Below are 11,684 nucleotides of genomic sequence, written 5' to 3'. Positions count from 1 at the left end.
AATTGCACGCTCCCTCACTGCTTGTGGCATCTGTGGCATTTTGCTGTGAGACAAAACTGCACATTTCAGAGTGGCCTTTTATTGTGGACAGTCTAAGGCACACCTGTGCACTAATCATGATGTCAGATCAGCATCTTGATGTGGCACATCTGTGAGGTGGGATGGATTATCTCAGCAAAGCAGAAGTGCTCACTATCACACATTTAGACAGATTTGTGAACAATGTTTGAGAGAAATGGTACAATTGTGTATCTGGAATGAATTTTAGATCTTTCAGTCCATCTCATGAAAAATGGGAGCAAAAACAAAAGTGTTGCGTTTATATTTTTGTTGAGTGTAGTTCAATCACTTAACTGCTGAAAAAGAGCAGCGCAGAATACACAAATGTAACATCAGACTTCTTCTCTTCTCCTCTACATCCAGCAGCCAATTAGTTGCTTTGATGGAAAGCAAGCTGATCAGTGATTGAAAATGAGAATCAGGTGTGCAGTGCTGCTCTGATGAGGCTGATTGCATATAAGTCCAACACTGCTCAGACTGAAACACTTGCCTAGTAGGTCAGACCTAGAGTGTTGTTTTGGGTTCTAGTCATGGATCGGTTATCGATTAACCTCTTTGTTCGACTCTTTTTGTCAGGAATTTTTACAAGGTCTACTTTTGCTTTACCGTCCATACAATATGGTTCATTGCAGATGCCTGGGAGCTCCAGACTCCCTGTGCCCCAACAACTAAAGGCTCCAGCTGAGGAACGAGTGCAGGTGAACACCGTCAAAGTGACCTGCCAACCAGACTCATTGGAGATCCTTATCAAAGCAGACATGTTTGGTGTAGGAGCTCCTGTTTACGGGGAAGAGTTGCGCCTTGGAGTGGAGCACAATGACTTCTGTACAGCTACAGTGTCTACAGCAGAGGAGTACATCATAGTTGTTGGACTACTGGACTGTGGCACCAAACACTGGGTAAGGGAACATTTCTTTATCGCAGACATGTGTTTGTTGAACAGCACTACTACTACTAAATGTATCTACTATCCATAGATGACTGAAGACTCTCTGGTCTACACCAACCTCCTCATATACACTCCTCTGGACTCTGCAGACGGGTTGATCCGAATGGAGGAGGCTGTGATTCCAATTGAGTGTCATTATGACAGGTCTGCCTTTTCTTAAAGCTCATCTTTAAAGGTAGCTGGACAATGCCTTACTCTATAAATCTTTTAATCTGTTTCTTAGGAAGTACAGATTGTCCAGTTCTTCACTCATGCCAACCTGGATCCCCTTCATGTCTACCCAAGCTGCGGTGGAAACCTTGGCATTTGACTTGAGACTTATGACAAGTGGGTATCTGTCACTTCATGTTGTGTTTTTTTCATCTTTTCTGTGTTTACACATTACTATGTTTGTGCAGATGACTGGCAGTATGAAAGAAGCTCTAACGTGTTCCACCTCGGAGAGCCAATCGGCATCGAAGCCTCCGTCCGAGTTGGACATCACTTGGGGCTCCGTGTGTTTGTGAGCAGCTGTGTGGCCACACTGGACCCAGACATACACTCTGCTCCCAGATATGTCTTCATTGAAGACGGGTGAGCACTTGAAACGACTAAGGGCAACTTAAAGGGGGGGAAAGTATGTGTGTTAATGCATTATACATCTTGAAGTATTGTGGCATATGTCGACGTTGAAAGAACCATCACGAGTCTGAAGATTACAACTTTCATACCTTAACGTGCAGAACTAGACTGTGTAATGAAACTAGTCAAAGTAAAGATATGAGTCTATCAAAAGTGTGTGCTTAACTGCACCTTGGCTTTGAAGATTAGGCACTCTGAACTGTTGCATTATGGGTAATGTAGGCACTAGGTTTATGGAAAGTTTTCATTCAATGTTATAAATGGTGCGCCGCTAAAATGTTGTCTTCATAGGTGCTTGGTGGACTCTCAGCTCCCAGGTTCAAAGTCCCACTTCTACCCCAGAACACAAGATGATAAGCTCCACCTGGTCATTGATGCCTTCAGGTTCCATAATGAGGACATGGGACAGGTGAGGCTGCTCCAAAAACAGCTTGAGTCATACTTGCGTGTGTTTTTCTTTTTACAACGCCTTTCTTTCATTTCTTCCAGCTCTACATCACATGTCACATGACTGCTGTTACAGTCCATGAGTCAAGGAATAAGGCGTGCACTTTTGTAAATGGAAGGCAAGTGCTATCCAGTCTGAAATGTTTTTTTTTTTTTTTTTTTTTATAAATTATGCTCAAACAAAATGTGTAAATTGGGGAAATTGAGACATGACGATTATTTTTCAGATGGCGGTCAGCTGATGGTAATGACTACTTGTGTAACTATTGTCAAAGCCAAAATGAAGTTGGGCAAACCCGCAGTAAACCCAGCATCCCTGGCAAGGTTGGTCCTCGTGGGTTTGGGAGACTAGATGGACCTGAAGCCTTCAAGAAGAGCAGCCCCACTACCAATGATGACGGTATGGTTTTCTCTACTACACATGATATGGTGGAATGGGTCAATATTGGCTGGTCTAGGACATGCAGACTCCAGTGGGATGCCACCTGCAACCATTTAGATTTAAGACAAATTCAGTGCAGGTTTTTCACCAATAGATGTCAGGCTTTACAAACTATTTTGGACTTGTAACATTGTAAAGATGTATCATGTGTTATCTATTTAAAGTGTGGGACCACGAGGCCAAAGTGGGTCCAATCCTGGTCTTGCCAGCCAAGACAAGTGGACCCATACCTCTGGAAGAGCTTCCACCCGTTCTCAGTAAAATCAGCAGACCTGCACTATATGGCAGCCAATGGAGAAGTGGTGTAAAGAAAGAAGTTGGTAAGAAAATCAATCGCAACATGTATCGTTGCCAACTTAGAACCTTGTTTAGGCCCTCTATATAATTTGCTGCTTAAATGTGTGTATGTATACTAGATCTGGAAAAGGAGCTGGCTCCTGGTCCATCTACACCAGGCCAAGGAGAGATTCGTGCTGCTTCTACGCAGAATGGAAACCCCAATAATGAAACCGATATCGAAGGTGACTTTCAGAAGTGTGAACACACATTGAAGGATTTTTTTTTTTTTTAGTGTCACTTCCGATGTGTTAACTCTTGTTTCTCACATTGCTGCAGGAGACATTGCTGCAGGAGACATTGCTGCAGCTCTAGAAGAGACAGCAGTGTTGGAAAATAACAGCACAGCAGCCCCCAGTGTCTCCAACCACACTGACCAGATTACCATGGATGTGACCATGCTGACAAATGCAACCACTACTGATGCTACTGAATCTGACCTATCTGATACAAATGACCGAAAGAAATAAACCATTGAGACTATATGCTTGTTTTTGATTGTCTAAATGTGTTGCTGCTCAGTGCCCTGGTTGGCAAAGTTTAGTGCAGAACACCAAATAATGTTCACACTGGAAGCGCAACATCTTTTACATTAGTATAATGCACATTCTGACAAAGGATTGAGGAGCTGAAGAAATTGGAAACATAAGTAGTAAAGCTTTCACAAATATTCTTGAAGTTTAAATGACTGAACTCAAGGTACTGACATTTTCTTATGCAACAAACTTACACGTTGTTACTGAGACACTACAATGAGTGAAAACCCACAGGGATATCACATTTGTAAACCCCCCCCCCCACCCCGATGTCTAAGTTTATTTGTCCTACTCCGCCTCCACATGGAGGATAGGGGACATTACCAGCACGCACACCAGTCAATGCAACACCAAAGTAAACGGGTTTCTTTTCATTGACAACTTGATGGAGGGAAGTCATTCCTCTAGGAATGATCAGATGCATACCACTGCAAATGTTTTTCTTTTCTTCTGGGAATGATAGTGTCTGTAATAACTGGGATCTCCAAGTGTGCTAGCTTCAGATTGTAACGGTGATAATGCAGAGGAACGGTAAGATGTTTTCAAATCTGGAAAATCAAATGTACTGAGATCTCATAAACCCTCAAATAGCCTAGTTCAATCACTTAACTGCTGAAAAAGAGCAGTGCAGAATCCACACATTTAACATCAGACTGCAAAGGTCACACGAGACATTTGGATGTTTAAATCACAGCCATACGAGTAGCCTAATGACGCTGTTGTGGCTTACTAGCTATACATAAATACAACATAGCCATCATAAAAGTTATCCGTTACAGATTGTCTTTTGTGAAAAAGGTCTTGGGCTTTTAAGAAATCCTGTAAGCGTTAGCAACAGGCTGTATTTTACAAAAGGGCCTTTAAATGTCTCAATAATGTGACCCTTTAGTGTGTGGGTGTGTGTTTCTGTGGGTGTGTGTTTCTGTGGGCGGGTGGGGTCAGTAAGATGGGCTGGGCTTTTTATTTTGAAGGTTTTCCCCGGAAAATGCATTCAGTTACACAGCCTCATACTGAAACAGTTACTGACTAGCCCACTTGGTCCCTTTCTGTTACTTTGACCCAGTCATGTCAAACAACCAGCCAGCCAGCAACAGCAGCCTAGCCATCGCACAGAGGGCAGTGAAGCAGCTTCGTCTGGAGGCCAGTGTCCGTCGGATAAAGGTAAATTAACACTCAGCTCAGCATTTGATCACACTTGATCTCGACACTATCATATAGGCCTACGTTCACTGCGCGCGTGACCCCAGCTCTGAAGCACCTCGCGACCTCTGATGTGCCGCGTGCTGCCACTCATTAGGCAAGTAGTTCCATCATGTTCAACGTTTTTCATTTTTTTTTATGAACTCAGAACTCATAATGTAACTAAAAGTTGCATGCCATTGCGCCGACATATTAACAAAATATAGCCTATGGCGAGCTTATCAAATTATTCCTCACATATTTCCTACTTGTGATTTAGTTACATAATTATGATTAAGTTATCCAGCCTTAAAGTTTAGAAAAATGTTCCCTCCCTTCCTGATTAAAATATAGTCTAATCATTTTGTGTGGTGACTACAAAACAAAGCTTTAATTGTAGGCTACTGTCAGTGATTTAAATTCCAAGAAACTTAGTCCGTCAGCCTCGTCCAGAAGGAAATTCTTTTTTTACATTTAGGTTCATGGTTATTAGTCATTGGAAAAGAGTTTGATCTCCTAGTGTGCATTGAAATGGTAGCAAACAGACTTGTGTCTGCCAGTGGTGCACAGTGATAGCTTTGTTTATTGTGCTGCTGTGTGACTGGTGTGATTGTTGGGTTGTTACTTATTTTAGAACAGAAGTCTGACTAGTTTCAAGTGTGTCCGTGTTAACCAACCAAGCTGGATACTTTTTCCCTTTTAAAGATACCCCTTATGATTTTCTACCAGTTTAATCTTCACATAGGCAGAATGTTTTGGTATGACACTTTGTCTTAAAAAAAAAGTTTACATATTAGGCAATATCTCATTAACATGCATGCATACCGTTGGAACTAAAGATTTTCTGAGCTGCTCACAATGTCCAGAATGGCCATGTTTAGGGTGCTAAAGAGGATATGTCATTTGATAGACATGTGCCTATCATGACATGCTGACAGTGGCCCTACACAGAAGACAAATCAGGTATAGTGTCTGAAAGAGAGAGCTATGTTCATACAACCCAGTCTACAGATTTTAACATTAGAAAATATTACTGCTAATATTAGCCTACTGCATACTGCTGTGTACTACATTTACAAATGACGCGCCATTCAATCGACTTATTTATCCTTTTTTTTAACATTGTTGGCCTAATACCAAGAGGCACGGTGGTGTTTGGATCGTGACCTGCTACTAATGTGCATAGCCTACCTTTCTTGCTGTTCATCTCCTGGGTCTTGTTCCGTTGTGGCATGGCACTGTTCATAATTGAATATTCCATAGACTTCCTATGGTTAATTGATAGGCCTGTTGTTTCTCTGCCTGTTCTCCTCTATCTGAAACTGTATCCTAGAGGTCAGTTAACTCAACTAGGTCCTTTCACATTTCTACAATATGAGAATATATCTTTCTCCCTTCACCACAGGAGAATCTGGGTCAATCCACACTCCCTTGATTGTTGGCAACTCATCAATAATACCTGGACTGACAGACAGTTGTTTATGAATTTCAGAACGCCAAGAAGTACATTCATACATCTCTGTGGTATTCTCTGGACCTGCTTGACCTGCCAGAAAACCAGATACAGAAGACCTCTCTCTCTCTGTGTAGAAATGCTGGTAGCAATTTGATGTTGGAGGCTTGTGACTAAGAATATAGATCTATCTCCCACCTCTTTGGTGTTGGTTTGTCCACTTGCTGCCTTCATCACTCAAAAAGTCGTCACCACTGTACGTTAAAAACACCATCTGTCGCTAGTTTTACAAAACAATACTACAAGGTTTTAGGGATAAGTGGAGATCTCCCCAAGTTGTTGGAGCCATTGATGTCTACAACATACCCATTAGGCTCCATCTAGTCTGGCATGACCACTTCCGCCAGCGTCTATTCGCTTGCGTCGAAAAGCAACGCAGCCCTGACGCAGCCCCCTCTTTTTCCGGTTGCTGGCTTTCCCCTATTGTGATCCCCCTCAAATTCGGAAACAATTCGCTCACAGTCAACCCGTGTGCTTATGTGCAGCGCGCTCTCTCTCTCTCACACACACACACACACACACACACACACACACACAGGGTGTGAGAAGTCACATTACTGTAGAAATAAAGTGTGGCGATACTTCGGGATAATAATATTGGCGGCGGCGGTCCGGGATGCATCCTAGCTTAGCCTAGCTGTCCAACTTCATTGTACAACTACCCCCGGGCAGAAATACCCTCATAAACTCTGGAAAATGAAGCGTGGGGGTTTGAATTGAGCACCGGACCTTATAACCAGCTAGATTAAGATCCGCCGTTCCCTTTCTTTGGTGAATTAGGGACTATGCAGCGGTGTTTTAGCGACGGGGAAAGATTCCAACGGCTTCCACTATCATCTAGCAACTCTTACGGCTACTTGCTGCAGTTGGTGTAGCGCTCACAACGTCAAAACCCTGTTCTGCCTGTAAACAGACGGACTACGGCTCTCTGACTACAGCGATAGGAGGTGGTGACATAAGTTCTCGAATGCTAAAAATTCTACTCGACCGCCGTAGCCGTCCTCTCAACCGCCGATGATAATGTTACCAGAGATAACACTACGTGGGTGGCTAGTTAACTCCGGTTAAGTTATCCCGTGAGCTCCTCGGGGGCTAAAGTGTATGGTGTCTTGACATGCTGGTTAGAAAGCAACACACTATGTATATTCCTTTTGTCTTTAATAGTTTTTGTGTGGCGTTTGCGGGTTTAGCCATTTCTCTGACAGTCTCTGGACGTGAAGACGTTCCATCAAAATAAGTCCCCCCCCCGGCACTATTTTGCAGGACACCGCTGCTGCTTCCCGGGGTTAGCCCCGCCCTAGATGATTGTGATTGGTTTAAACAAATACAAACAGGCTAGCCCAGTTTCCCCCGGTTTCCCCACCCGAATAGACGGCTCTAAACAGAGTGCTTCCAGACCCTACTACTTGCTGTAGTTTGGTCTGGCTTTGCGAGACTAGGCTCCATCCAACACCCCAGCAGCCTACTTTAATCGTAAGCGGCAAAATTCATTCTCCCATCTTTGGTAGACAACAAAATTAAGTTTTGGAACATAAATATTGGACAGCCAGGCCATAAATACATTTCCTGTAGTTGCTTGCTTTGCTGAGCTATATAAGCTTGCTTATATATCAGTTAAGGCCAGGACACACCAGTCCGACTACCCGAAAATGGTGACTGCCGATTCAGGGAGCTCCAGTCTTCCCGTCGCGGCCGAAAAAGAGCACCATTTTTAGCAAAGAGTGTCGAGCATGGTGTCGAGCAGTCAACAAGGGTTGATGCATGTGAGTACTCGCTGAACGAAACAAACAAACAAACACATTAAAACGATGGCTAACTGTTGTTAGCTGTTTGTGCTACCCACCTCACTTCCGGGCTTCACTGATTCGCTATAGCCCTCCACAAATCAAATTGCTCAAACTGAAAGACTGTCCGCGGCTCAAAAGAAGCCCGACGACATCAACTACGACCGATTTCACGGCACACACCAAACAGATTCGTGTCTCCGTCCCCTCGAAACTCTACGACGGCGATTATCGGGCCGGTGTGTCCTGGCCTTTAGACAGGCTTTGGCTTGGCCACTCCTTACCCCAGGAATGGCCAGCCTTCCAATGCTTTCTCCACTCTGTCCATCACAGCTGGCTGGAGCATCAATGTCCTCTACCTCAGTGGATGAGGTCTGAAGAGCATCTGTAGAGCCTTTTGATTATGGATTGGTGGATGTTGTTGCCTTTTCTCCTGTCAGTACAAAATAACATTAAACTTACCTCAAAAAGGCAACAACATGCTACTGAATCTCTTAAACTGTAGTCTGTTAGTGTACACTTCATGTCCCTGAATCGTCTGCAACATCATGAATGCATATACTTATACAAACTAGTCTTTGCTCAAATTCTAAAATTCAATTACAATAAATTACATTATCATAATGCAGTGAGGATATTAGCTTAACCTATTCTACTGTAGAACTACCTGCCTATATGCAGAATTGTTTTGCCGGTGGGTATGAAATCCAGTATATAAATACAGTTTTGTTTGATATTCCAATAGAATCGCAGTAGGCCATTTGTAGTAATCTAACAAATACCCGATCTAGCTTATTCCTTTGGTTGTATGAGCTCTAGGGCTATAGGACTCAACAATGTCCACGGGACAAACTGTTGGTCGTGTTGCTAGGATTTTGTAGCCTGGCATTCCCAGACCTGCCACTAGGCACTGGCAAATTAAATTTGCTGCGCCTGTTGGTCTGGAAACTCTCCTTTGAAGCTTTTTCAAAAAGACCAGAAATCTGGGCTCATGTTTCAATTGGTTCTATCTAATATGGGCGCGCCAGAGCCCTATGTATGGGGCTCTGGGGAGGACGTAACCGGATGACGACAGTGACGTGCATGCGACGTCGAAGCCGTGATAGTAAACATCAAAGATGGCTGCGGATATGTTGTGCGAGTTTGAGACTGCTTTGGCCTCGACCCTTTACGATTTGGAAGATGGCACTCAAATATTTCATTAGCAAGTAAGTGGAATGTTCTGTTTTGCCGACCAACCACGGCAAACGTTTAATTTAACAGCTGTTCGCTAAACGAACGGGGCTTACGTCACCTTGTGCATCGCTCTGATTGGTTGTAGTGCTGGGTGTTGTTCGATGCACACCCAAGTGCAATCGCTGTATTCACACCTTCCCAAAAGATGTGCTGCATCTTGCACAAAGGGCCCAGTTTGGTTCAACAGAACTAAACACGGCAGGTGTGAATAAACCCTAATGTGTCTGGGATTAGGACTATAATAACAAGCTGTGATGTGCTGGTGATTATACTTATTTTCAATTTACTTTTTCAATGACAAATCTAGCTTGCTAGCAAGCAAACTGTTATAAACTAGCTACATGGAATGTAGGCTGTACCAAATTAAATTGAATTGTGATACAAATATATTAAATGTATTAAAGTTATATAAATATACAAAATAACAACTCATGGTCATGTAATAATTGTACACGCCTTAAAAAATGGTTATGCCATTGTGAAGGTGATGACAGTGATATCAATGGACAGGTAGGGAATGTAAACCTGGAAAGGGGTTAATAAATGAATTAGATTAATAAATATATGGCAATTCCTGTATCCTGCATTATGTAGTTAGATATGCTAATAAATGTACCTGTTTCTTGCCATTTTCTCCTAAAATATCAAATTAGAATTGGTACAGTCTTCTTTAACCCGTTTCAATGGGCTATTCTGGAAAGGGCGTGGTCACTTCTACACTCATTCTTAGGTTTTTGGCGCCGGATAGAGATTTTGGCAAACCTCTCATGTTGTTCATTATGGCTCATATTAGCCTAGAACAGTAGTTTTTTTCTTCTAAACTAAGCTCATACATATTTGAATTTTCTCAGTCGAGACTGGTTATGCGATTATTTTTGCGATACTTTTTGGGAAGTGCATTGGTTATTTAGATATTTGGCATGCCTTTGAAAACTCTGTTTTGCCTGCATTCGTGTTTAATCAGAATCATTTTGAGCTTCAATAGAGAACTATATGTTGTTTTCCCTTAATCTATTTGGTTCATAACGTATGGAATGGTGCAAAGAGAAGTCAAATTGTGCCATCACTTTTGAGTGGCTTTTCCAAGTTATTTATCGTTGGCTGGCTTCAGTGCTCATTTCCACATAGGCTCCATCCTTCCTTAACCAAATGATGTGACGTATGGCATTGTATGCAGGTTTCTCAGGCTGCCGAAGAAATGAAGACCTTCTGTTTGCAAAATGCCCACAAAGACCCTCTGCTCACCGGGGTGCCCTCCAGTGACAACCCATTCAGACCTCCCAAGTCCTGTGTCCTGCTCTGAGGTGTGAGTTTAGCTCTATTAAGCTTTTTCTTGAACTGGTGTTATTTTTATATACCCCACATTACTTGGTTTTCAGCCTCCCCACTTTGTTTTCTAATGCGCTTCCTTGGACTGCTTAACAAAGACTCTGCTATCTCTAAGAGCACAAGACACATCCCCTCAAGCTCAATCTGTTTTATGTCTTTTTAGGGATGTGAAGGAGTTCCAAACACCCCAACAGACGCCCGGTCAGTTGATTTGTGTCACGTGCCAAGTGCATCTGAAGATCAAGAAGCCAGGAACACACACGCACTCACACACACACACACACACACACACGCACACGCACACACACATTCACAGATTGTCACTGGAGCAGGAATGAAGCAGACAATTTCAGCGGAAAAAATTAGTAAATATATTGTGCTAATGCAAGCAGCAGGCTTCCTAACCGTTTAGACCTGCATTTACAAAAAAGCGATACGTTTTTTTTTACAATGAATGTTATTGGATAAAAGAAACCTGGAGTTGATGACATGATGACTAGACAAATCCCATAGAAGTCCCATTGGCAATATAAAAGTCTGCCCAAAGTGACTTGCATTGGCATTTCCTTTTATAACAGCGAGCCCTGAGAAACAAAATCCCATTGGATTCTTTTTATCAACAGCTATTTTTACAGATAGGCCTGCTTTCATCAATGTGGAAGAAATGGGGGCCTTTGAATGTCTGCAGTTATTCATTTTCACATCAGTGTGAGTAATTTATTTAAAAAAAATAAACAACATTTGGTAAGGAAAAATGTGGAAATCTGATCAATTGTTGTGGGATGATGGGTAATTGATACACTTTGGTCCTCGTGGTATAAACACTCACAGTTCTGTTCTCTGTTTTTATAACCTCTCACATGATGTGCACTGTATTATTTTGCCATTAAAAGTAACCATATGTTAGTTGTGGTCATTTGTCTTTGAAGCTCTTACTAGGTCATTGTCCAATGTGATATTAACCATAGCAGTACTTTATAGCTTTGCATGACCTGTGTTTGGAACATAAAGCTGTTCTGTGCTCATAAAAAAGAGCAGTAGGCCTAACTGTAGTAGACATGTTACTGTGTCCCACAGTCCCACGCTGAAAAAGAGTAAACACTAAAATAGACTGAGTATGGAAGTAAACGGGATATTTCCTCCTCTCAGAAACCTATAGATGCCTGTTTAATTATGAATTATAGCCTCACATATATGAAACCAATATACCAAATATACAATTTACATTTAGGCTATTTAACTGTTGACCCTT

The 11,684-nt window shown here is 42.3% G+C and overlaps 1 protein-coding gene across 1 annotated transcript; it reads left to right on the top strand.

Moving 5' to 3' along the window:
* Window positions 1-692: 692 nt before the first annotated feature.
* Window positions 693-3,325, top strand: LOC307263459 (zona pellucida sperm-binding protein 3-like; the record flags this gene model as incomplete). Its single annotated transcript, XM_080044606.1, has 10 exons — window positions 693-959; window positions 1,038-1,153; window positions 1,233-1,336; window positions 1,408-1,582; window positions 1,922-2,039; window positions 2,120-2,196; window positions 2,305-2,477; window positions 2,684-2,839; window positions 2,936-3,040; window positions 3,135-3,325. The coding sequence occupies 10 exons, from the start codon at window positions 693-695 to the stop codon at window positions 3,323-3,325; spliced, it is 1,482 nt and encodes a 493-aa protein (XP_079900732.1).
* Window positions 3,326-11,684: the final 8,359 nt, after the last annotated feature.

Source organism: Ammodytes marinus (assembly GCF_949987685.1).
Source record: "Ammodytes marinus genome assembly, chromosome: 16".
Classification (NCBI taxonomy): Eukaryota; Metazoa; Chordata; class Actinopteri; order Uranoscopiformes; family Ammodytidae; genus Ammodytes; species Ammodytes marinus.
The sequence above is the reverse complement of the archived record's forward strand: the minus strand, read 5'-3'. Positions and strand labels throughout refer to the sequence as shown.